This window comes from Schistocerca gregaria, chromosome 7 (assembly GCF_023897955.1).
Source record: "Schistocerca gregaria isolate iqSchGreg1 chromosome 7, iqSchGreg1.2, whole genome shotgun sequence".
Classification (NCBI taxonomy): domain Eukaryota; kingdom Metazoa; phylum Arthropoda; class Insecta; order Orthoptera; family Acrididae; genus Schistocerca; species Schistocerca gregaria.
Genome location: NC_064926.1, coordinates 344,384,120 through 344,411,887, shown reverse-complemented (window position 1 = coordinate 344,411,887; position 27,768 = coordinate 344,384,120). Strand labels below are relative to the sequence as shown.

The following is a 27,768-nucleotide window of genomic DNA, read 5'->3' as shown; positions in this document are numbered from 1 at the left end:
GTTTTTTCAGTTTTCTTAAACTGATTTCACATATTCAGACTGATTGTTGTATAGCGCTCAATGATTCCATTTTTTGTTAGTCAACCATGTGATACAAGTTTTTCGTTGAAAAAAAAAAAAGCAAAACGTAAATCTATTTCATCCAGCTCAGGTATCAATTTTTTTTGTTCTTTTGTTAGTTTATCGAATAATCATTTTCCGATATAACCCATATTTTGTCCCCCTCACTATTTTAACTGTCAACTGGCTCTGAGCTCTAAGGAACTTAACTGCTGAGGTCGTCAGTCTATAAGTGTCCATACGTATTTTCCTATTTCCAAAGTCCCATTCTCTTTTTCTACTATACGGTAAAGTTTAGTAGCTCCCTGATGCTTCATTACACCACCTACACTTATTTCGTATTGTTTACCTTTTCGATATTGGTGCTATTTTTTATACGAGTAAAATTATTACGATCTGAAATGTTTTCGTATATCAGAATAAAAAAAATGAATATTTCTGCTAGGTAAATATTTAACTGAAACCCATTTTGACACAACAGCAATATTTCAGAACATTTTGATGAGATTTTACATAATCGCCAGAACTGATGTGTTATGGAAAAAATTAAGGTCACTAATTTCATATTTAATATAGGCCACCAATCTCTCTGTTAATCACCATAGCGATTAATTATCTCGATATACCGTAAATCGAAATATGGAATGAAAATTTGTGCAAAATATTTAATTTTTTTTGCAGTTATCAGTCTATTGACTTGTTTTATGCGGCACACCACGGATTCCTCTCCTGTGCCATCCTCTTCATCTCGGAGTAGCACTTGCAAACACCGTCCTCAATTATCTGCTGGATGAATTCCAATCTCTGTCTTAGTCTACAGTTTTCGCCATCTACGGTTCCCTCTAGTACCATGGAAGTCAGTCCCTGATGTTTAACACACGTCCCATCATCCTGTCCCTTCTCATTGTCAGTGTTTACCATATATTCCTTTCCTTTTCGATTCTGCGCAGAACCTCCTCATTCCTTTCCTCAACAGTCCATGTAATTTTTACCATTCGTCTGCAGCACCACTTCTGAAATGTTTCGATCATCTTCTGTTCCGGTTTTCCCACAGTCCTTGTTTCACTACCATATAATGATGTGCTCCAAACGCATAATCTCAGAAATTTCTTCCTGAAATTAAGGCCTATGTTTGACTCTAATTGTAGAAGGCGCTGTAGTTTGTGAATGAAACCAAAGAAATTTTTTCATTGATGGATGGAGTAAAGTACAGCTCCTAAACACATTTATTTTTCTCCGTAGGTCGATTATATATCTATGAAATTACACTCCTGGAAATGGAAAAAAGAACACATTGACACCGGAGTGCCAGACCCACCATACTTGCTCCGGACACTGCGAGAGGGCTGTACAAGCAATGATCACACGCACGGCACAGCGGACACACCAGGAACCGCGGTGTTGGCCGTCGAATAGCGCTAGCTGCGCAGCATTTGTGCACCGCCGCCGTCAGTGTCAGCCAGTTTGCCGTGGCATACGCATCTCCATCGCAGTCTTTAACACTGGTAGCATGCCGCGACAGCGTGGACGTGAACCGTATGTGCAGTTGACGGACTTTGAGCGAGGGCGTATAGTGGGCATGCGGGAGGCCGGGTGGACGTACCGCCGAATTGCTCAACACGTGGGGCGTGAGGTCTCCACAGTACATCGATGTTGTCGCCAGTGGTCGGCGGAAGGTGCACGTGCCCGTCGACCTGGGACCGGACCGCAGCGACGCACGGATGCACGCCAAGACCGTAGGATCCTACGCAGTGCCGTAGGGGACCGCACCGCCACTTCCCAGCAAATTAGGGACACTGTTGCTCCTGGGGTATCGACGAGGACCATTCGCAACCGTCTCCATGAAGCTGGGCTACGGTCCCGCACACCGTTAGGCCGTCTTTCGCTCACGCCCCAACATCGTGCAGCCCGCCTCCAGTGGTGTCGCGACAGGCGTGAATGGAGGGACGAATGGAGACGTGTCGTCCTCAGCGATGAGAGTCGCTTGTGCCTTGTTGCCAATGATGGTCGTATGCGTGTTTGGCGCCGTGCAGGTGAGCGCCACAATCAGGACTGCATGCGACCGAGGCACACAGGGCCAACGCCCGGCATCATGGTGTGGGAAGCGATCTCCTACACTGGCCGTACACCTCTGGTGATCGTCGAGGGGACACTGAATAGTGCACGGTACATCCAAACCGTCATCGAACCCATCGTTCTACCATTCCTAGACCGGCAAGGGAACTTGCTGTTCCAACAGGACAATGCACGTCCGCATGTATCCCGTGCCACCCAACGTGCTCTAGAAGGTGTAAGTCAACTACCCTGGCCAGCAAGATCTCCGGATCTGTCCCTCATTGAGCATGTTTGGGACTGGATGAAGCGTCGTCTCACGCGCCCTGCACGTCCAGCACGAACGCTGGTCCAACTGAGGCGCCAGGTGGAAATGGCATGGCAAGCCGTTCCACAGGACTACATCCAGCATCTCTACGATCGTCTCCATGGGAGAATAGCAACCTGCATTGCTGCGAAAGGTGGATATACACTGTACTCTTGCCGACATTGTGCATGCTCTGTTGCCTGTGTCTATGTGCCTGTGGTTCTGTCATTGTGATCATGTGATGTATCTGACCCCAGGAATGTGTCAATTAAGTTTCCCCTTCCTGGGACAATGAATTCACGGTGTTCTTATTTCAATTTCCAGGAGTGTATTTTTGTTGTAATTACTACGCAACCGCAAGCGGGCGCTAAATTAGAAAGTGTAGAAGATAAAAAGATTTCCACAATGTTAACAAATTAAAAAGTTAATGGAATTCTATAGTCGTGGCCATCAAACCATGGTATTTATTTCAGTGTATCGTTATTTGTAATTTTATTACGGTTTACCAGCATGTTTTGTAGTTATAAATGTTTCATGTCTCTATTTTAATTAATTTACATTATTTAAAACATCACATCGTGGGGGAAACTGACTCTATGGCGTTATTGTGGCCTACAGCTTTGACAGTGATAATTATTTCAAAAATCTGTTTGTAGAAAGTGTTTAAAATCAAGTAGTGCAGTGATTTCGTTTCAGATTCTATGGAATTAACTCACGAAAGCGGACTCCCACAAACACTGCCCCTCACTACGACTAAATGATCGTTCTGATAGCCAATAAATGTTTGCAACATCGGCATACTTTCTAAAATGGAAACTACTGCGGATAAAGAAACCCATGTTGACATTTTCCTCTACATCTACATAGATACTGTGCAAATCACTTTTAAGCGGCTGGCAGAGGATTCATCGAACCACCTTCACAATTCTCTATTATTCTAATCTCGTATAGCGGGCGGGAAGAACGAACACCTAGATCTTTCCGTACAAGCTCTGGTTTCCCTCATTTCATCAAGTTGTTCTTTTCTCACCATGTAGGTCGGCGTCAACAAAATATTTTCGCGTTAGGTGAAGATAGTTGGTGATTGGAATTTCGTGAGAAGATTGCTCCGCAACGAAAAACTCCTTTGTTTTAATGATGTGCACCCCAAATCCTGTATCATTTAAGTGACATTCTCTCCCCTGTTTCGCGATAATACAAAACTTGCTTCCCTTTTTTGAAATTCTTTCATGTACTCCGTCAATCCTATTTGGTAAGATCCCACACCACCCAGCAGTATTCTAAAAGAAGACGGACAAGCTAAGTGTAGGCAGTCCCCTTAGTAGATCTGTTACATTTTGTATGTGTCCTGCCAATAAAACGCAGTCTTTGGTTACGCTCCCCCTCAACATTTTCTATGTATTCCTTACTGTGTAACTATATATGAAATGATTATTATAAAAAGAACCATGAATTTTCAAGCAATATTATGTTTTCGGTAGAGTCTTTGATACTGCATCAGAATTAAGACATTTTAGGTTGGAGCAATCGATATTTGTCGACGCATTAATGAGAATTATATGAGACATTCGTCGAACTTTTTACTTTGGGGGAAACCAGATACGCGCTAGAAATACCATGTAATGTCTTCAAGCACCAGCCTTAACCACGAATATATTTTTAAATTTGTGAATGCGGAGCTCAAGCGGTGTTTTACGGACTCATTTATTTAGAGACTTAGTTCTGAGTTTAGATCTTGCCAGAGTTTGAAGGGAAGCATTACGCATCTCATGCCCCAACCTAGATCACTTAACAGCGAAAGCATGTGCACACTCGGCAGATCATTTAATGAAATGCTACTCAGAGTTGCATAGGTCTTGCAAGAATGGTATCAAACATAGCTTTTTGACGCCACTCAAACAAAAGTATTGATGGTACAGTTTGTTTACTTCATTTATTGAATTTCAGAAGACAAATAGAAAAATTTGATGTTTAGATACGTGTGTCACTATTATTTCCGATCTCTTACCATCTCTCACATCGTAATTTTTGTCGCTCATGTACTTCATGGAAATATGAGAGAAATACTGACTAGTTATAAAATGTGATGTCACGATTCTTACTCTTGTAAGTTAAAATTGAAACCAGTGTGGCCTTTTGGTTAACTTTAATAATGAAATAGCTGCAACTGTCTATGAAAGATTAAAATTGTCATGGACTATTATATAGCGAGAGAGAAAGAGAGGGGGCAGGGTGAGGTGGACAGAAAGAGAGAGAGAGAGAGAGAGAGAGAGAGAGAGAGAGACAGAGAGAAAGAGAGGGGGTATGGAAGGGGGAGGAAGGCAGGCAGGTATATAGAAAGAGAGACGGAAAGGGGGGATGCAGATAGAAGCAGAGAGAGAGAGACAGAGAGCGGGAGGGAGGAGAAGGAGAGACAGTCTTTAAAATGGAACAGTAAAGCAAGAAAGGATCATTTCAGATGGCTCATGCAGCTTTCGAGATGAATCTTCTTCTGGCTCAGGGTAAGTTAATGCTGGTATTCCACAGAGAAAATTCTGAAATCACTCCTTTATCGGTACATATAAATTACATTAAATCTTACACTGCCAAAGCAGTACGTGATACTACCTAAAAATCAAACCCATCATAGCGACAGAAAAGGAGGAAGTAATAAATAAAATATGCAAAAGTATTACTGACTGGTTCGCTGTAAATGGTCTTTCAATTATTTTAGAGAAAAGATAGTTCTTTAAGTTTTGTACAAGGTACTGGCAAGTCATTTCATCATCAGTAAGACAGTGTGGGAATAGGGAAAGGGGTTCAACTGATTCTTTAAAATTCCTGGGTGTGCATATTCAACAGAACTTAGTATGGAAAAAATACTGTGTAGATCTTCTCAAAAATTTACATTCAAGAAGACTTTCTCTATGTATAATTGGCGATATTTATGACGCAAACATGAGAAAAGTAGCTTACTTTACATACTTCCATTAATTGATGTCATGGTGTAATCATTTTCTGAGGCAGTTCTACAGATAGACCCCAAGTGTTTATTGCACAGAAACGTACTGTATGGATAATATCTGGTGTCTCAAGCAGGTAACTAGTTAAAATATTAGGCTTACTAACAACACCCTCACAATACAGTTACTCTCTTACCAAATTTGATGTAACGAATGAGCCACAATTTAAGAATGATTGTACCATTGATCAAAAAACACTTTGAGGAAATAGCATTCACTATCGAGCTTAATCTCAGTCTTATATTGAAAGGAACCAAATATGCAGCCGTATAACTATTTGAACGCCTTCCTTATTTTGACAGGTCATGACATTTTTAAAAACAAGTTGCAATCATTTCTGCTTGACATTTCTTACTTCACAGGTAAATTTATCAGTACGGTGTACCTGTATGTAGTTGGGTTATATTTATCAAAGTTTGTTGTAGACCGAGTTTTGAAGAAATAATGTTACATAAATGGCCGACATGCAGCCACGTTTTCACAGAGAAAATGTGTTTTATTTATAAATTGCATGCTCGTGTATGACAGAATTATTGTCACCTCACTGATTCTGAAGATCCAATGGCCTCGCCGCAGTGGTAGCATCGTTTCCCATCAGATCCTCTAAGTTAAGCACCGTCGGGCTTCGCTAGCGCTTGGATGGATGACTGAACGGGTCTGCCTAGCGCTATTGGCAAGCGGGGTGCACTCAGCCCTTGTGACACAAATTGAGGGGCTACTTGATTGACAAGTAGCGCTACTGAATCGACAACGGCTGGAATAAAGGCGTCCTGGTGACACGCCCCTCCAATCGGCATGCAGTGATGCCTCTCTGCTGAGGACGTGGGAATCAGTCGGTGCCGTTTGCCCTTCAAGATCTTTTCGGACAGAATTAAGTTTTTAACTGAGTTTGAATGGGGCGTCATTATGTGTCTCCGTTTGGCCACATGCGACCACTACAAGGGAGGGTCGCTGTGTTGTGCACAAAGCACATCGTAACCCTACCACACCTGTGCCTGGCATTCGAGAACGCGTTATGAAATTCCTGCAACATTCTCTGTCGTCCTGCCCCACTGCTCGGAGACTAGCAGCACACAGACTACAGACTCACCGTCCTGCGCGTAGGCTGCTTTTAATCCAACAACACAAACGGCTACTGATGTGTGCACATCGACCTAGCAGTTATCGATCCCGTATGGCATAAAGTTTGCCTATATTGCGCGCACTGAGGCGAGGGACGGGAAGAGATAGTGAACACGGAGCCACTACAAGGCGTGAGCCGCGCATGCAGAGTTGGGAAGCACGCTGAGCGGCAGTATAAGCTGGCAACGCATGGAACTGACACTGTTTGTCCTGACGTTGGTGATTCTGACGTTCATTGGTTGACGGATCTCAGAGTGGACAGCCTTGTTTCTGCTCAAGACGGTATTGGAACCATGGATAGTTTTTTTGGCGGGGTGAGCAAATTTTCAACCCATGAACTGTGGTAACCACGTGATTTATTTATTCCTGCGTCTTGTTGCCTCATTCGAAATTCTCGTCGGCTTCTTCAATCTGTGCTACGGGTATTGTCAACTGCCAGTCCCGAACGATTTCCTTAGTAGTGAAATGTCCGTGTTCTGATGGTGTATCAAGCGTAGTTAATTTTTTTAAATTTTATTTACTACACCAGTTGGTTGCTTGAAGTTTTCCAGGCCTTGGTTTACATTGTCATTATTGTCTGGCCTGTATCTCCTGAATCACGTATGAACATGTTTTCGAGGCTTGTTGAATTAACAACATCTGTTGGTGTGTTTCAGAAGCTTGTCTTGTTACTTCGTGTTCTCTCCCGTCTGTACAACGACTTGCCTGAGGAGATGGGCGAGCTGGGCCTGTTGATTGTTGGAGAGTAACAGGGCTCGTACCAACAGCAGCAGTTCATATGTAGTGAAAGGAAGGCTGTGTAGTGCTGCTTTAAGTATACGCGTCCAATTATAACCATTATCTCTTCATGCATTTGCAGTTGCGTGAATGGTGTCACATCTGGAATGTGATTGAACGTGGCGTCGAACTCATAGCCCCCTCCTCGGAATTTACGGGAATTAGTTGACTTGTGTGTGCAGATGTGTTACCAAGTACCTCCAACCACCTACCAAGAGCTCATTGCCTCCACGTCATGACACATCGCCAAAGGTCAACACACAGGCCATCAGGTAGGTGGTCATAATGTCCTGACTCACCAGTGTTTCCATCTAGTTAAATAAATGACAAAATAATATTTATTGAAAAAATTGTAAACACACATATACAAACTTCCTGGCAGATTAAAACTGTGTGCCGGACCGAGACTCGAAGTCGGGATCTTTGCCTGGGTAGATCAGTTCGTATAGCACTTGCCCGCGGAAGCCAAAGGTCCTGAGTTCGAGTCTCGGTCCAGCACACAGTTTTAATCTGCCAGGAAGTTTCATATCAGCGCACACTCCACTGTAGAGTGAAAATTTCATTCTACATATGTACAAGGTTGTTAAAATAGTCAGATCAAAGGACGAAAAAAATGAAGACATGAAGTGCTGTTGGCGGACTTCACAGGAGACAGGTAGAGGCTCTGCACTACCGCGGCAACAGCCTCAGGTTGACGCCGTTCATCGGCCTGAGGACGAGTTCACCGATCAGCTGGAGGTCCTCCAGCCTGTCCACGGTCTCCACGCGGAAGTTGCGCAGCACGTACGACAGCACCGCCTTCTCCTCCAGGATGGCGAACTTCTGGCCTGAGAATTTCAACAGACAAAGCACAGTTCACTGCAGACTAAACAGTTGCTGGTGGCTGATGGAAACACTAATGACTCACTTCTACTGTGTTTCCTTATGTTCGAAGTCATCAAACTAGAAACTTAAGATTAAACTATAGAAGCTCTTAAACTATGCAGCTCTATCCTGTCTGCACGTATTTAATACTATCTGATCGAATGTATCCGGAGAGAGCTATGTAACGCGAAATACACAACTAGATGCAACGAGAAGCCGACCAGCAAGTACAGTGTCCTGTCACATTAACGTTACCACCCGTCAAAAGTCTCAATTACCATCTTTTGCAGAGAGTAGGTGACGTTCTGGAATGTGCTGACAAAGATGTGGAGATAGATATGCTGGCTCCAGTGCAGTCGCCATTTGCTCTTGGTTTTTCGGTTGAGGATCCAAGGCACGAACAGCCCGGTCGATGTGGTCCTACAGATTATCGACTGGGTTTAAATCCGGGCAGTTTGTTGGCGAGGGTATATGGTAAACTGATCCTGTGGCTCTTGGAACCACACACGTACACTGCGAGCTGTCCTGTTGGCGGACGCCAACAAGCCGAGGAAAAAAAAACTGCATGTGGGGGTGGACAGGGTTTATAAGGATAGATCCATCGTGCCTCCCAGAACGACGAAATCATCCAGGGAGCTCCCTCTGGCCTGGACGCTTCCGAAGATTGTTTCAGGATGTTCACATTCAGGCATTTCACGCTATACACGACAGTGGCCATCTGTCTGGTGCAGCACAAAACGTGCGGCATCTAAAAAAGTCGGCTGTCGCCACTCAGTGGACGTCAATTTGTGATTCTGGTGTTCACATTCAAGCCTTTGCCGCCGATTAACAGCGCTCAGCTTGGGTGCATGACCCAGGCGCCTGCTGCCGAGGTGCACAAGCAGCAGTGTTCACTGATCGGTCGTTGAGGAGGCACTGTTGGTAGTTGTCCCTTGGTTCCTCCAGATGGTCAATTACTCATCAGTCGTCAGTTACTCGTCTGCTCGCCCGTACACATCTCCGCAGCCATCGTCTGTCCTTGACATCTGTGGCTTGTTGCGCACCAGAGTTGCCCCAGTACCAGTTTCGGAGAGCATTGCGTAGAGTGGTTGTAAAACATCGTATGAAACCAGCGAAAGGAATCACTCGTGAGTTGAAAAGTGCTACCAGCAGTTCAGCTAGGCAAATGGCTGTCCGTAGAGAGTTAAAAAAATGGGTACAATGGCCGATCGTAAGCCATCCATTTCTGTAAACAGTGCTAAACAACCCTTCAGGGCCGCGGGAGCGGTGTGCTGGTTACTAAAACCCTCTTCGTATCTGCATCCAGTAGTATCAATGGGTAGAGGACGACACAATTGTCGGTCGGTACCTCTGGGCCTTCAAGTCTTGCAGGTCTTGCTGTATATTCTACACCATGAGGTCTTTTATTTAATGTGGTACTCCTTTGGGAGTTACCAACAGTCGAACAATAAGGAGAAATGCCCAGCTACCAAGCATCCTAATTAAAGGTTACAATAGAGAAAACTAATAATCATATTAACAGAATCACTCATCCAGCATATTTTCACCTATGTGAATGTTAAGTGCGGCGCTACTGTTCCAAATTTTAAGCACTCCGTCCAAATCCTACGACCACAAGCACTCCAGATCACCCCCGTATCAATTACTTTCTCTCACACGTGTACTGTACGAATTCTTAACGTTCCACAACCCCCTCATACACCTAGTTTATCTTCACCTGCCCTGTGTTTTGTGTGCCGACCGGAGTGGCCGTGCAGTTCTAGGTACTACAGTCTGGAACCGTGAGACCGCTGCGGTCGCACGTTCGAATTCTGCCTCGGACATGGATGTGTGTGGTGTCCTTAGGTTAGTTAGGTTTAAGTAGTTCTAAGTTCTTGGGGACTGATGACCTCAGAAGTTAAGTCCCATAGTGCTCAGAGCCATTTGAACCATTTATTTTTTGTATTTTGTGAACTCTGACCCTTGAAAGAAAGTGTATAATCTGCTTTCTTTGGATAATCATTCCCCTTTATATTGCGTCTCTCAAAAGCATGAAAACTTCATGACACTTTGTATTCGGGCGCTGTATGTTTCAGCATCCAAAAGTCCTTTTTCTTTGCCTTAGTCGTCATCAGCGTTTATCCACTTTTTTTATCGAGGCCTCTCATTAGGACTGTTGCATATTAGCTGTTTTTATAGAGGATAGTGGTACAGGCACATCGTTTGAACATCCAAGCGGAATTTGTACTCAGGGAAAACTTCTCTAGGGAGAAAGGCTCCAACAAGCCTAGAGAGAGACCTGCCCCGTCCATCAGGTGTTTGCAGTTAAAGAGGATATTAGAAAAAGTGCCCGCAGCCTTCGAATACTTTAAAAGTGTTGAAGTGGGGGGAGGAAGGGGGGGGAAACAAGAGCTAGGCTAAGGAGATGACAAGAAAGAATGAATATAGGATTTGTCTCAAGTAGAAGAAAGGGCCGTATCCTTGTATGGGAACATGCGGTGCGCATTTCGCTTGCCGTCAAAAAGACAGACTCCTGTATCCCTGTTGGTCTGAGCCCTTTGTTTTCGGTATTCAGTCCAGCACCCTAATATAGCACATCATGAAATGGGTCAAGAAAGTTGAATTCATAAAATTGGAGATCGACTTTAACTCGTTGATAACGACTAGTTTGTTCATATTACTTTTCTCACTTTTTTGTCTTTCCGCTGCAGTGCGTACCTCATACCCTGTGATAAAAGAGAGTGCACATGTTCTCATTTCTTTTCCTTTTATACAGTCAGTTTTCTTCCTCACCTCCTCCTTGTGTGTGTATTTATGCGAATGCGTAACTGGGAGATAATGTGTTATCCGAAGTTCGCCCCAGTGAGATCTGAGGTCTCGTAGGCTTGTGCTGCCAACCTAACCTTTAGACCGCTTGAGGTTTTCGCATTTTATTTCGTGTGATTGTATACCGCCGGAACGGTTTTATTTACAATTTTGTTTGATAAATACGTTTTGTGATCAATAGACTGTTGTGAATAATCTCACCCAGCATTTCACCTCCTTTGTGCCTTCCATTCACCTTGAGAGCCTTCAAAAAGAGAACAATTTCATGACGAATATTGAAAGAAACTTTGATTTTCTGTGAATTAAAATCGCCGATAGAACAGCCCACGATGTTATTTTCCACTACTACCTGTAGACCCGGTGAGTACTCAGTCGATTCCTAGTGTCTCTATCTGTTGTAGATCAGACATAGATTTCATAATAATCAGTTTAGTCGGCCTTCCTCAGAAGGACATCGATCACCTGTGAATCAATGCCAAGCCAAATAACTGCTTCCACAAGAGCCAGAGGCAGACTATCGCGTTGCTGAATTCTTGAAGCTCTTCCTCTTGCATAAGAAATCAATTTCTGTAAATTGTAATCATTTGTCTGTGTGTAAATGTACATCAGATCTACCGATTTCCGACCCATTCGGATAATGCCTTACTGGTGCGAAGCTTGTTTTCTTCTTCCCACGTAGAGTGTACATAGATTGTGCGAAGCTGCTCGTCCATTGTACCCATGTTTTTTAACTCCCTTCGAACAGTCATTGGACTACTGGTCGCACTCTGGAGCTCGCGAGGGATTCCTTCTGTTGATTCCATGAGAAGATTTGCAATCATCTTCCGCAATACTCGAATAGTCCCTATCTGTGACTGAATGATCACTTCCTCGTCTTGGTTAACTGTGGTTGTTCCACCGTCAACTAGAGTAGTTTGAAATGTTCTTGATAAATTTTTCACCCAGTTGGAACTGACTGACTAGTCCACGTTCGAGACCACTGAGCTCGCCCTACCGACCCATCCAGCTGTTACTCTTCCCTGTCGAAAACACAATACCCACTGGCTATTTTTATCTTGGTGAGTCTGTCTCTCGTGTCATCTGGTGGTCAATCTCGCATTACGCAATGGAGTCCAAGTAATTCTGATCAGTGTATCTGCATGTGATTCCCCCATCCAACATCTTCGAAAAGCACTCGCTAAAGGGCAGAAAACAAATGCAATGTGATTAAAATGAAAAGTTACATTACTTCGTTTTCAAGAGGGGGGCCCTTTCAGACACTAAAATCTCTGTCGACCAAATTGCTTGAGAGTCTGATGAATACACAGTGGGATATTAAAAATCTTTGTCGTGTTAATTCTATAGTCACATCCTATAAACTTTTTATAACAACATTTTTCAAGTGATTTAATGGAATTTATTTTATTTAATTATTGTACCTCGTTCCTATACCAATACTGCAGATTTGATAGTGTAAGAACAGAGTAATCTCGTAACATCTACAGGGTGGCGCGGGAAATGTGTTACCATTTTGTTTTTGAATATAAACTTTATTGTCAATACAATCTGAAAGCAACATATTCTACAATGAAGAGCCGTCCATGGAGATTTGTTGTAACTCAGCACATGCTCAATATGTCCACCATTTCCTTTCCTAACTTCTTTCAAACGAACACTGAAGTTAGTGATTACCCTACGGCACATCTCTTCCGTAATGTCACTGCAAGCTTGAAGAATAAGTCTTCTGAGCTCCATTAAATCACGTGGACGCTTCGGGAAAATTTTTTCCTTTAGGTACCCCCAAAGAAAAAAGTCACATGGATTGAGGTCTGGAATATTGGGGGGCCAATGTTGTCCGTCATTGAAGCGACCTGGAAACCTGAGTGAAATCATCCGCATGTCGAAATGCTCGTGTAAAAAACTCCAACACAGTGTTTACAGTATGTGGCCTTATTCTATCTTGCATGAACCACTGCGTGTTGAAGGGCAAGGCAGTAGCAAGAAGGTGTGGAATGAAGCTAATGCGAAGCAGGCTCAACCAACGCCCGCTGTTCACAGTTTCATCAAAGAAAAAGGGTCCAATAAGTCCGTGACTTGAAAATTGCTGTCCACGCCTAAATCCTCGGAGCATAATGTTGTCGTTCATGAAGAACTTGTGGGTTTTCAGTGGCCCGAAAGCGTAGATTTTGTTTGTTAACCACACCGTCTAAATGAAAATGCGCCTCGTATGAAAACCGAACGTCGTTGAGAGTTTCTTCCCTATCCTACGCCCACTGAGGAAACAGAAGTCCCTCCTGCTTGTGTTCTTCAGTGAGCTCCTGTGCACAGGTTATCTAGTGTGGGTACATATGGAGGTCACTTTTAAGAATGCGTTGAACGGGGCGTCATGGTATTCCCAGTTGCACTTCTGCCTTTGTACACAATTTCCCGGGACTTCTCTGTACAGCAACTCGTACCGCTTCAATTTTCTCCGGCGAACAAACAGGCTTAGGCCGGGGTCTCTTCGCTTCCAACACTGTTCCTTCCTGTACAGATTTATCGTACAACCTGTGGATGGTCTTCTTGCAAGGGACCCATCGTGTGTTAAACTATTGTCGAAAACGCCTCTGAGTCACAACAAGGCTTTTCGTTTCATGAAAAAGTAACACAACTGCCGATCGTTGCTGTATCGTCAGTCTTCCATTGTCAGCCATTCCTGCTTACTAGTCTTCTAGCGGCAGTATTGTGAATTACACGTCATTTCGTAACTCATTTGTTTTTCTAAGCTCTGCTGGTACTGCTGTAGAGATCCCAGCGGGATATCTAATGTGCGTCGTAAATTGTGAAAGAAACAATTGGTAACACGTTTCGTGCGCCACCCTGTACTATGAGAGACTTAAAAAAAAAAAAGAACAGTTTATTGACAGTTTTACATAGCTTGCGCATGAAACTTAAACAACATTTAGGTTATATTCAGTTAACTACAAAAAGTAATTACTGACAAATAATTATATGGTTCTAATACAGCTGCTGCACACTTACCTATACAGTTTCGTGGCCCAGCGCTGAAGGGTACGTAGGCGTAGGGGTGCCTGCCCTGCACCCTATCCGGCAGGAAGTTGTCCGGGTCAAAGAACTCCGGGTTCGGCCACTGGTCTGGGTCGCGGTGAGTCTGGCGTATGTTCAGGAATATCGTACAGCCCTCAGGAACTGTGTAGCCACCTGTGAGTCCAGCGACATGCAACCGTTACATGGAATTGCGCTCTTTACAGTACTGACATAATGATTACTTTTAGCAGATAAGACTACCAGTTAATGCTCGTAGTTAAATATCTCTAATTGACTCCTAAATAAAATGAAAACAACTGTGACAGTAAATAACTTTACGAGCTCTATACATACTGTATACTTGAGGCAGATCAATGACTTCACCTTTTTCATTATACACTGATAAGCCAAAACAATACGACCACTGTCCACCGCGAAACTGGATGCCACTTGAAAGCGGTGCGGGCAACGCTGTAACAAAAGTATGTTAAAGGAACAGATACGGACGGGAGATCACCCTAATGAAGATATGGGCTGCAAATGGGGAAATACATTGCGATAAGCAGCCTTGACAGATTATTATTAAGCAGAACCTGCCAAGGAGTATCTCAAAAACGGCGAAGCAAGTGGAATGGCCACGTGCTCCTGTCGTGAGCATCTACGGAAAGACGTGGAAGGACAGTCCACGACTCTTCACAGAACTTGAGCTTCGGTGGCTTGTTTGCTGTGAAAAGTATGACAGTAGGTGACCTGAGGCATCTCTGCCGAAAGAGCACCATGCTGGTGCACACAGAAGTGTTTCAAAGCACACCATTCATCATTTTTTTTTTTTTTGTCATCAGTCTACTGACTGGTTTGATGCGGCCCGCCGCGAATTCCTTTCCTGTGCTAACCTCTTCATCTCAGAGTAGCACTTGCAACCTACGTCCTCAATTATTTGCTTGACGTATTCCAATCTCTGTCTTCCTCTACAGTTTTTGCCCTCTACAGCTCCCTCTATTACCATGGAAGTCATTCCCTCATGTCTTAGCAGATGTCCTATCATCCTGTCCCTTCTCCTTATCAGTGTTTTCCACATATTCCTTTCCTCTCCCATTCTGTGTAGAATCTCCTCATGCCTTACCTTATCAGACCACCTAATTTTCAACATTCGTCTATAGCACCACATCTCAAATGCTTCGATTCTCTTCTGATCCGGTTTTCCCACAGTCCATGTTTCACTACCATACAATGCTGTACTCCAGACGTACATCCTCAGAAATTTCTTCCTCAAATTAAGGCCGGTATTTGATATTAGTAGACTTCTCTTGTCCAGAAGTGCCTTTTTTTCCATAGCGAGTCTGCTTTTGATGTCCTCCTTGCTCCGTCCGTCATTGGTTATTTTACTGCCTAGGTAGCAGTATTCCTTAACTTCATTGACTTCGTGACCATCAATCCTGATGTTAAGTTTCTCGCTGTTCTCATTTCTACTGCTTCTCATTACCTTCGTCTTTCTCCGATTTACTCTCAAACCATACTGCGTACTCATTACACTGTTCATTCCGTACAGCAGATCATTTAATTCTTCTCCACTTTCACTCAGGATAGCAATGTCATCAGCGAATCGTATCATTGATATCCTTTCACCTTGTATTTTAATTCCTCTCCTGAACCTTTCTTTTACTTCTATCATTTCTTCCTCGATGTACAGATTGAAGAGTAGGGGCGAAAGGCTACAGCCTTGTCTTACACCCTTCTTAATACGAGCACTTCGTTCTTGATCGTCCACTCTTATTATTCCCTCTTGGTTGTTGTACATATTGTATATGACCCATCTCTCCTTATAGCTTACTCCTACTTTTTTCAGAATCTCGAACAGCTTGCACCATTTTATATTGTCAAACGCTTTTTCCAGGTCGACAAATCCTATGAACGTGTCTTGATTTTTCTTTAGCCTTGCTTCCATTATTAGCCGTAACGTCAGAATTGCCTCTCTCGTGTCTCTACTTTTCCTAAAGCCAAACTGATCGACACCTAGCGCATTCTCAATTTTCTTTTCCATTCTTCTGTATATTATTCTTATAAGCAGCTTCGATGCATGAGCTGTTAAGCTGATTGTGCGATAATTCTCGCACTTGTCAGTTCTTGCCGTCTTCAGCATTGTGTGGATGATGCTTTTCCGAAAGTCAGATGGTATGTGCCAGACTCATATATTCTACACACCAACGTGAATAGTTGTTTTGTTGCCACTTCCCCTAATGATTTTAGAAATTCTGATGGAATGTTATCTATCCCTTCTGCCTTATTTAACCGTAAGTCCTCCAATTCTCTTTTAAATTCAGATTCTAAAACTGGATCCCCTATCTCTTCTGTTTCTTCTTCTATCACATCAGACAAATCTTTACCCTCATACAGGCTTTCAATGTATTCTTTCCACCTATCTGCTCTCTCCTCTGCATTTAACAGTGGAATTCCCGTTGCACTCTTAATGTTACCACCGTTGCTTTTAATGTCACCAAAGGTTGTTTTGACTTTCCTGTATGCTGAGTCTGTCCTTCCGAAAATCATATCTTTTTCGATGTCTTCACATTTTTCCTGCAGCCATTTCGTCTTAGCTTCCCTGCACTTCCTATTTATTTCATTCCTCAGCGACTTGTATTTCTGTATTTCTGTATTTCCCGGAACATGTTTGTACTTCCTCCTTTCATCAATCAACTGAAGTATTTCTTCTGTTACCCATGGTTTCTTTGCAGCTACCTTCTTTGTACCTATGTTTTCCTTCCCAACTTCTGTGATGGCCCTTTTTAGAGATGTTCACTCCTCTTCAACTGTGCTGCCTACTGCGCTATTCCTTATTGCTGTATCTATAGCGTTAGAGAACTTCAAACGTATCACGTCATTCCTTAGAACTTCCGTATCCCACTTCTTTGCGTATTGATTCTTCCTGACCAATGTCTTGAACTTCAGCCTCCTCTTCATCACTACTATATTGTGATCTGAGTCTATATCTGCTCCTGGGTACGCATTACAATCCAGTATCTGATTTCGGAATCTCTGTCTGACCATGATGTAATCTAATTGAAATCTTCCCGTATCTCCCGGCCTTTTTCAGGTATACCTCCTCCTCTTGTGATTCTTGAACAGGGTATTCGCTATTACTAGCTGAAACTTGTTACAGAACTCAATTAGTCTTTCTCCTCTTTCATTCCTTGTCCCAAGCCCATATTTTCCTGTAACCTTTTCTTCTACTCCTTCCCCTACAACTGCATTCCAGTCGCCCATGACTATTAGATTTTCGTCCCCCTTTACATACTGCATTACCCTTTCAATATCCTCATACACTTTCTCTATCTGTTCATCTTCAGCTTGCGACGTCGGCATGTAAACCTGAACTATCGTTGTCGGTGTTGGTCTGCTGTCGATTCTGATTAGAACAACCCGGTCACTGAACTGTTCACAGTAACACACCCTCTGCCCTACCTTCCTATTCATAACGAATCCTACACCTTTTATACCATTTTCTGCTGCTGTTGATATTACCCGATACTCATCTGACCAGAAATCCTTGTCTTCCTTCCACTTCACTTCACTGACTCCTACTATATCTAGATTGAGCCTTTGCATATCCCTTTTCAGATTTGCTAGTTTCCCTACCACGTTGAAGCTTCTGACATTCCACACCCCGACTCGTAGAACATTATCCTTTCGTTGATTATTCAATGTTTTTCTCATGGTAACCTCCTCCTTGGTTATTTATCAAAATTTAGGCAGTGGCGGAGATCGAACCCGGGACCGAAGACGTTTCGATTATGAATCAAAAACGCTACCCCTAGACCACTGCTACAAACATCCATCACAGAAACATGTTGACCCATCGACATTGTCCGTTACGGTTGCAGTGGGCAGGGGACCATCGGGATTCGACCGTCTATCAATGGAAATGTGTCGGCTTTTCGGATATCTACATCTACATGGGTACTCCGAAAGTCACATTTAAGTGCCTGGCAGAGAGATGAATCACATTTTTGATACACTACGTCGATGGTGAGTTCCACAAACGCCGTCATCGAGGTGAACGGCTCGAAACGTGCATCGTGGCACGGACGCAGACTTGTGGGAGATATGGGAGACATTGCGTAGGACCTGTGCTAGTAATCGAAGACACGCTGACAGCTGCGAACTATGTGCATCCCTTCATACTTGATCCCTTCACGCCGCCGATCCCATTTTTCAGCAGTATAATGTTCCGTCTGTCGGAGCTACAGTGCTACCGTGCTACAGTGGTTTCAGGAGCATTATAGGAAACTGACATCTGTGTCTCGGCGACCAAATTCGCCTGGTGTAAACCCTATGCAACCCGTCAATGTCGCTATCGGGCCCCATTACAACGTACACAAATCAGCGGCCTGTTATTTACGCGAATTACATGACATGTGCCTAGGCATCTAAAGCCACATACCTCCACAAACCGACAGACAAAATTTCGGATCCCTGATACGCAATATCAGTGACGTATTTAGTTCCAAAGATGGACAAACAAGCTATGAAGTATCGGTGTGTAATGGCTGTGCGAAATCCAGTGGCCGGCCGGTGTGGCCGAGGGGCTCTAGGTGCTACAGGTTCGAATCCTGCCTCGGGCATGGATGTGTGTGATGTCGTTAGGTTAGTTAGGTCTAAGTAGTTCTAAGTTCAATGGGACTGATGACCTCAGAAGCTAAGTCCCATAGTGCTCAGAGCCATTTGAACCATTTGAAATCTGGTCAAATGTAAGGTTATTTTTCTTAGAGAATACATAGGCTTTGCTGTCTCTTTTTCTTAATCCTGTATTACATTTAGAAGCAAGACATATTTTAGGCTTTTATTCTCATTCTCATGGTCTGGTTCTTCATACCTGAATTGTCGATGTGTATCAGACTATAAACTGGCAAGGAGTCAAATTTGGATCAACATTATATGCGTTTCCAGTGAGAGGTTGTCCGAATGCTGTGGAAGACCAGCGACAATTGTGCAATGGAGACAATGTGGTATAGTTACCAACTTCAATCTCCTTCGTCACTCGGCGACTGACGCCAGGCACACTTGGGTAGAGCCTCAGAGCTTCCTTGATGACCATCTCTAGGTACTTCATGCTGTTCAGGTCATGTGTGGTTGGACGTCTCTTAGGATCGTCTTGAAATATGTCGTCCTGCTCAGCGAAGATTTTCTCCTACAGGAGGCAAACAGCATTGGTGAGAAACGATCCAGAGCGACACACAACTAACAATATTTATCTCTGTCTCATTCTGTCTCTCTCTCTCTCTCTCTCTCTCTCACACACACACACACACACACACACACACACACACACACACACAGACACACAGACACACATGCTCTCGCGTGCGCGCCCGAACGCTTATGCAAACAAAACAAGAAGTTCATGAATTATTATTTTGGATTATATCATCGCAACAATTAAACGGCTGTATCTGCTTTGACCTCCAGCTTCAGATTCCATCCAAATTTTCGATCAACATTCCTATGTGATTGAAAACCAGCGACAGTTGACAATGAAACACTTGTTGCGATAATTTTGAAATGAAAGCTACAGAAAAGGATAGGAAGAGATTTTATCTCACCTGGATGTCAGGATGGTGTCCAAGCAGAACCAGAACCCACGACATGGCAACCGACGTCGTGTCGTGACCCTTGAGAACACAGACAGAAACGTAGATGCGTCAAAACGGATTATTGTAGTGATAGTAGAACTACAAAACAGCCATGTTGCTGCAGCTCGGAAGCATTCAATTTAGTGAACTTTCTTTTTTAAATTTCTTGTTTCATATATCTGAAATATTTTAAAACACGTGAAAAGAGTACTGACTGTAAGAACTTGTAGCACGTTATTCAGATATTACGACCTGCTTAGACAGTGAATATTCAACAGAGGAAACAGAAAAGAACGTTCTTAAAATAACTTCAATGAATGAGATGGCACAGTGTTAAACTCACTTGGTGTTCCATATTTGCTCACGTTTTTTTAATCATCCTTCTTTTGACTTCTTCGAAGCAGCCTAGTACCATCTCGGATTCCCTCTAGTACCATGAAAGTTGTTCCCTGACATTTCAACACACGTCCTACCATCTTGTCCCTTTTTCTAGTTAGTGTTTAGCGTAAAGTCATTCGCTCACCGATTCAGCGGAGAATCCTCCTTTCACATTTTCTTGAAAGAGGATACGATCCACTCATCGTCCAATCCGAGCGTGTGTGCTGAGTCTTTGGGAAGTCCTCCGTTGCCGAGAGGCTCCCTCTCAATTTCGGAATGCCTTACTATAATCGGTACACCAGAGAAAAAGGCATGGAATGAAAATGGCGATCAATTAAACTGGAATGACCTTTTTGTAGGTCTTACCTGTACTGAAGTTCAGCCTCTTTAACGCATATCCTAGAGCGAATAATGTCTAAGAAAGTTATCTTTATTTGTGGATGGTGAAACAAGAGTACACGCTGATCGTGGCTTAATGGATACTACGAAATACATGTGCCTAGATAGACCCGAAAGTTTTACCATTACTTGTTCATTATTTCACCCGCAGCAAAGATAGTTAAAGTGAAAAACGGAGAGCTGCGCTATGAATTGAACTAATTTTGTAGTCTAGTACTCCCTATTAAAGGCTAGGTAGGTCACCTCGGTTGTCAAAGGAAGACAAATGCGTGCCACCTCCAACAGGACCATATCTAGTAATAGCTCTGTGATATTCAATCCAAATTTGGGTTGTGGAGAACTGTGCTGTATAATTAGTCCAACACCTAGCAAGAAGCTTCATCGATAAAGATCCTAGTCTTAATTCCACACTATATTTATGCTGCTCTTAAAATACAGATAAAAGAACCCAAGTTGCTGAGTGAGGAGCGGTACTAGCTAGTAACACACTACAGTGGCAAAATAATTTACATTCCTCTGTCTTAAAATTACGTTTGGCTCTCACCGAGGATGGTTACTTTAAAATGTAAATCTGTAGTCACGTACCCAATGCTGAAAACCAGCACCAGCGAGGAAACTTGTTTTTAAATTATTGGAAGTATCGTTTCTCCTCGACAATTTGCTCTGTTCTGTGGACATATTTTAGTTAATACTGGCATGTGAGTGTGGACGAACACTTTACTGTGTTTTGTTATTAAGTTTCAGAATTATTCATTACTAAATCTAATCATCCTATAATCCACAGACTGGCAGTTCAGAACAGTATCAAGTGTGTTAGTTCTGTAAGCTAACACAGTGCGATCGCATGTAATGCAGATAGTATGAGGCTCGCGGTACTAAGAAATGAATGGAAGATATTATGATTTCTTGTGTGGAACTTACTTACATATACAGAACTTTAAAGGACGTCACTGTCGTCTTTGAATGTTAAAATCACTTATTGACAAAATCCAATATTGTAGTTCCAGCCTATAGTGTCATCTTCAGGTGGAACTATTTCATGCTTTAGAACTTCTGATAGTTTCTGAATTTCACATGTGCTAAAGTACGGAATTGTTATGCTTTAAAAATGGCCGAATGACTTTAATTCCCATATCTAGTTATAAATAAAGCAATTTTAACAGTCAAAGGCGAAAAAAAGATACCTTATAGAATTGTTGGGTATCCGCTGGTCCTGTCTCCACAATATTTCTGCAAACGGATTCGTTGCCGTTTTCTGGTCATTCCTGATGACTGGTGCTCTGCATTGGTCCGCGCTCTATATAGGGTGGACAACTGATCGTGACCCGGCCACATATCTCATGAAATAAGCGTCAAACCAAAAACCTACAAAGAACTAAACTTGTCTAGCTTGAAGGGGGAAACCAGATGGCGCTATGAATGACCCGCTACATGGCGCTGCCATAGGTCAAACGGATATCAAATACGTTTTTTTTAAATAGGAACCCCCATGTTTTATTAAATATTCGTGTAGTACGTAAAGAAATATGAATGTTTTAGAGGGACCACTTTTTTCGCTTTGTAATTTCATAGTTACAAACATATAAGTATGTGGTATCACGTAACATTCCACATGTGCGGACAGTATTTGCTTCGTGATACATTACTCGTGATAAAATGGACCGTTTACCAATTGCGGAAAAGGTCGATGTCGTGTTTATGTATGGCTATTGTGATCAAAATGCCCAACGGGCGTGTTCTATGTATTCTGCTCGGTATTCTGGACGACATCATCCATATCTGCACATCAGTAGCACACAAATTGCGAGAGAATCGGGAATCTCAAAAACGTTTGTGTTGAGATGCTACATCAACATCGATTGCACCTGTATCACATTTCTATGCACCAGGAATTGCACGGCGGCGACTTTGAACGTCGTGTACAGTTCTGTAACTGGGCACAAGAGAACTTACGGGGCGATGACAGATTTTTTGCACGCGTTCTATTTAGCGACGAAGCGTCATTCAGTAACAGCGGTAACGTAAATCGGCATAATATACACTATTGGGCAACGGAAAATCCACGATGGCTGCAGCAAGTGGAACATCAGCAACCTTGTCGGGTTAATGTATGGTGCGGCATTATGGGAGGAAGGATAGTTGGCCCCCATTTTATCGATGGAAATCTAAATGGTGCAACGTATGGTGATTTCCTACTTAAAGATCTACCGATGTTACTATAAGATGTTTCACAGCATGGCAGAATGGCGATGTACTTCCAACATGATGGATGTCCGGCACATAGCTCGTGTGCGGTTTAAGCGGTACTGAATAGCATATTTCATGACAGGTGGATTGGTCGTCGAAGCACCATACCATGGCCCGCACGTTCACCGGATCTGACGTCCCGGATCTCTTTCTGTAGGAAAAGTTGAAGGATATTTGCTATCATGATCCACCGACAACGCCTGACAACATGCGTCAGCGAATTGTCAATGCATGTGCGAACGTTACGAAAGGCAAACTACTCGCTGTTGAGAGGAATGTCGTCACAGGTATTGCCAAATGCATCGAGGTTGACGGACATCACTTTGAAAATTTATTGCATGAATGTGGTATTTACAAGTAATCACGCTGTAACAGCATGCGTTCTCAGAAATGATACGTTCACAAAGGTACATGCATCACATTGGAACAACCAAAATAAAATTTTCAAACGTAGCCACGTTCTGTATTTTAATTTAAAAATCCTACCTGTTATCAAATGTTCGTCTAAAATTGTGGGCCATATGTTCGTGACTATTACAGACCCATCTATCACAAAGCGAAAAAAAAGGTCCAAATAAAACATTCATATTTATTTACGTACTACAAGGATATGTACTAAAAATGGGGGTTCGTATTTAACAAAAACGCAGTTTCTAGTTTTTTCGTTTGATGCTTATTTTGTGAGATATTTGGCCCGGTCACTATCGATGGACCACCCTGCATATGTTCTCCGTTACACCCTCAGGCACTGGCCTCCTATTACTGTCCATGTGGCTGACGCAATGGGTGGCAGCGGTGGTAGAGGTAGCAGTGCCCAGCTCTGAACTGCGGTGTCCAGTTTCCGTGATACTGCTGTGGACGTCACTGCATGGGAAGGTTTTCTTGTTGTAGGATCAATGCAAGGTGCAGTGCCTAAATGAGATGTAAGCGGCCTTCTTTATTAATTAGACCTCTTGGACTCTAATTTCAATGGCTTTAATCACTCACTCCCAGATGGAGAAAGCTTGCCAAAGCATCTTCTTGGTGTTGTTGTGGTTTATACTGTAGTTGGCCATGTTCGTTTGATGCTGTGGCGTAATTCACCTCTCTTTCACCATGTATATAGTTGCCCAACTTTTGCTCTGCCACACTGGTAGGGGATTTGGTAGACCCCTGATTTGAGAAAGCCTACTTTACGCTTTACTGGACCTAGTAATTCCAAGGTCCATCCATATTTCCTCTCATTGCTGTAAGATATACTTGCGAACTTCTGATGCAGCCGTTAGAGTCACAAAAATTTGTAGTTCTGACTTAAATTTTCAATAAAGATTTGCATTTGCCGTCTTACAGTTCATTCATTTAGCTAAACTAAAATTATTTTAAGTTGCTGGTTTCTAACCATTTTATGTATATTTTTCAGTAGGTAAGGCTGCTGTATGTCTATTGTAGTCCTGCTGAAGAATCATTTTTGAACTTCTGGAGAGGAGTGGACTTGTCTTTGTGTGTTCTGAGTTAGGGGAGGATTGAATTAAAGTGTGTACTTGAGATTTGATAAATTTTATAGATGTTTCGTTAATTTCATTCAAACGTTAAGTGTGGATAATGTCAGAGCACGCCGAAATTTACCAGGGCGTGAAAGAGTGGTTTAGCAAGAATGAGTATAGAAGAGAGAGACAGAGAGCTTTCAGGTAACATAAAAATGTTAAGCAGTTGTTCTAATATGGAAGTATAGGAGGAGAATACCCAGAATGTCCGTTTTAGAGAGCCATGAGAAACAGCATCACAAAATGAAACTAATATAGAAAATGAGCAACGTCAGGAACAGCTTAATGATGAAGTGTCTGAAGCTGAATTTAGAAGACAAGTAAAAAATTCACAGGTAGTGGAGATTCCAGAAACAAAAGGTCACGGAAGCGCAGCGCAGAGTGATGCCACTCCTGAACCCACATATCAGCCACCTGCAGGACTAGACCTGAAGAACTTTCTGATCGAACAGTTCAAGGAAAACGGTGCGCAATTCTAGTAAATCAAGGAAGAAAAGGACGTGCAGTTTAAGTAAAAGGACAAACATTTCGATAAAATCGAAAACTTTATTCATGGACGGTGAGGAAGAGGGGGACACCCAGTTTGAAGAAAATAAGAATCAATTTGAAAAGCTTAACAGGATAGACGAAAAGGTTAGGGCTGTGAAGCAGAAACTGGATGATCATGTGAAGGAAAGACAAGAAAACTGATAGCTAGGCAACAAAACAATCATGAAGAACATAAATGAACAGACACAAGGCTTTAACACAAAAGTAGACACATTAACGAGGAATACCAAGGGGGTGATTAAGGCACAGTCGGATTGACGAAAGAGATTGACACCAGCACGAAGAACAACGATACCTATGTGCGGGACATGGATACCAACACACAGAATATTGACACAAACGTGGAAATATTGAGACTATCGGAACATGGGAAGAGCAGTACGTAAAATCGCACAAAAATATTTTAGGAAATGTAGTACATAAAGTCGAGGTATTAACCACCGCCCGCATTTCGTGGTCGTGCGATAGCGTTCTCACTTCCCACGCCCGGGTTCCCGTGTTCGATTCCCGGCGGGGTCAGGGATTTTCCCTGCCTCGTGATGGCTGGGTGTTGTGTGATGTCCTTAGGTTAGTTAGGGTTAAGTAGTTCTAAGTTCTAGGGGACTGATGACCACAGATGTTAAGTCCCATAGTGCTCAGAGCCATTTGAACCATTTTTATTAACCACCGCCGTCGAGCAGCTGTCGATGCGTAACGAAACCACGTCCAATCGAGCAGCACCAGTAAGTCTACGTGTGAACGAACAAATTAGAGATTTCAAACAGTTTAGCAAAACACACGCCCACTTTAATCAGAAGGACAAAGAGACGTTAGGTACACTCGGGAAAGAGAAGGAGAGTAGCAGAAATTCGAGTATTAATGGAAGGGAGAACGTAACTATTCGAAGAAGAAAACAAGTGTTAGGGAGTAGAACTCAGAGAACTGACAGACGAGTTGTGTCACATCAGGGCAGTACCGCCGCATTCAACTCCATCGGCAACCACCACAGCAACCGTAGAAACATTATCGTCCGAGATAGATGAATAAGAAATCAGAAAACAGTTTGTACCTGTGCACAAGTACTTATTATTTCCGGATGCGTCTAACCGCTTTCACCCGAAGATTTGTATTCACGAAATCATCAAAGTGGTGGCCACCAGTTCTGAAAATTAAACTTGTATGTACAGACTTTAAAGACGCGAGTGACTGTGGAGAGTGCAAGACGTATGAAGAATTCGCACGACCTTTCTTCGATGAGTGTTGACAAGATCAAGTGAAACTGGGTATGTTGATGATAGAAAATTATGTAGCGTCGAGATGGCAAGACCCCTTATACTATACTCCAGAGAGATGATACGTAGGTACCAACTTTTATGAGCCACCACAACCCATAAGCCTTTACCAAATTATCCAAAAAATTGGAAACAACCTTAGAAGTTGCAATATTAATTTCCTTTATCGATGAATTGTTTCGAGCCCTAAACTCCTTATCAAATAATTCATTAAGCTATGCAATACCACAGACATGACTGTTCGTATTAGTCAAACACATCATTTTAAAGTCATATATGCCTGAACCTCATTCACATTAGTTAGGTTACTTAAGTGGGCTAGTTGGAACGTTAACAGGCGATGGGAAGCTCAGCGCCTGACAGAAGAAATATCTGGAGACTTGACGACTGACAAGAGACTGGAGATGAGACGGTATACAAAATGGAAGAGTTGAAACTGTCGAAATTCGTGGACCTGACCCAAGACACAAACAAATAACCGAGGAGGAAAGAAACGATTCTCGGAATTGACTTGTCACCCACGTTCAGGGGAGGACTATTCGAGTTGCCAGGGCATCAGGAGCATAGTATATGGATTTTGCGAATCTTATGAGAACATTATTTGAAGAACTCTTTTTCAATTCTTTAGATAACGAGTTACCAATTACAACAGGAACGAAATGATGGAAGAGGTTGCGGCAAACATATATAGGACACCGATAAGTCTGGAGCAGCAGTTGTCAGCACTCAGCTGATGATGGCAACGAATCTGTCTGCCGAAATACCGTGGAGAACTTTAGTCGTGACTTGGGCAGGCACCTGAGAATCCTACAAGTCAGAAATGCGCCAGTAAAACATCAATTCGCGTGACAATTATGTCTTTGAAAACAGAATATAAATGTAGAGTCGTTCATTCTGTGGATCACGAAGGTATCGAATACCTGGAAATCTTAAGTCCATGTTGAATATTACGAGAACCACCTTGATGCACTAAACGCACCCTTGTCCTGAGACTACATCTTTTCCTTTTGTACTGTCCTGTTTCTGTTATCAAAGTTATTGCAGCAACTATAATTAAACGCCTTAAACTCAGAACAACTTCTCCATATATTAAATTTCAGTTGCTGATGTGTCCCTCTTTTCAAGTACCAGAACCATCGCAGTGGTAGGTCTCACCTCAAACATGAAGGTGTCCACTTCCTCCTGCAGCTCCTGGTCGTCAAGTTTCTGACCATCCTCAGAAGCGTCCAGCAGCAAGTCCAGAAAAGCCACACGTCGTTTTCTACCTGTAAGCGTAATTAGGTTTTGATCGAGTATCCTTACCAAAGACAACTCGGTATTATTCTGTCTGATTTCTAAACTGGAAAGCACATACCTAGGTCGTCATCCTGCGGTGTCTTCACTTGGGATTCACTCGTTTTACGGGCTGATTTCCTCTCAGCTATCACCTGCAAGACATAAGGCATGTCAAATTGCTAGAGGTTTAATGGTATAGTAACCATCGCAAGCAATGGTCAGTATCGGCTGTTGGAGGGAAGAAATGGCGGCTTTTTACTCAGTACTTCATAGCTAACAAGCCTAACAACGGTCAGCACCATTTACTTAATTATGCGTAAGTTGAATAAATTGGAATGTATCAAAAACAAGGTAAACGCCGAAACTGATAACAATCGCCATGGTTAAATAGTGGCACAAGGTGCCTAGGTATTTTTAAATGCTAGAAATGCCGTGGAAAAGAACTATACAAAGGAAGCAGCTATTCGGATAACAGAGTACTTATGGAGTGCACATGGGGTATTT

General features: G+C 42.8%; 2 protein-coding genes across 3 annotated transcripts in view; both read right to left on the bottom strand.

Annotated features, from left to right (window-relative positions):
• The window catches only part of LOC126282394 (uncharacterized), a 370,909-nt gene that overhangs the window by 224,656 nt on the left and 118,485 nt on the right, over window positions 1-27,768 (bottom strand). The gene's annotated exons all lie outside the window — the stretch shown is intronic.
• Window positions 7,636-27,768, bottom strand: part of LOC126282123 (cytochrome P450 4C1-like) — a 66,787-nt gene continuing 46,654 nt past the window's right edge. Inside the window, exons 7-12 of one of the 2 annotated variants that reach the window (XM_049981592.1) lie at window positions 27,344-27,416; window positions 27,145-27,254; window positions 19,593-19,661; window positions 19,009-19,180; window positions 13,990-14,169; window positions 7,636-8,147 (exon numbers count right to left, since the gene is read on the bottom strand). In XM_049981592.1, coding sequence (XP_049837549.1) covers window positions 7,990-8,147; window positions 13,990-14,169; window positions 19,009-19,180; window positions 19,593-19,661; window positions 27,145-27,254; window positions 27,344-27,416 — 762 coding nt within the window. In that variant the 3' untranslated portion in view covers window positions 7,636-7,989. The remainder of the gene's footprint in view (window positions 8,148-13,989; window positions 14,170-19,008; window positions 19,181-19,592; window positions 19,662-27,144; window positions 27,255-27,343; window positions 27,417-27,768) is intronic. The other variant, XM_049981593.1, reaches the window with a different exon arrangement.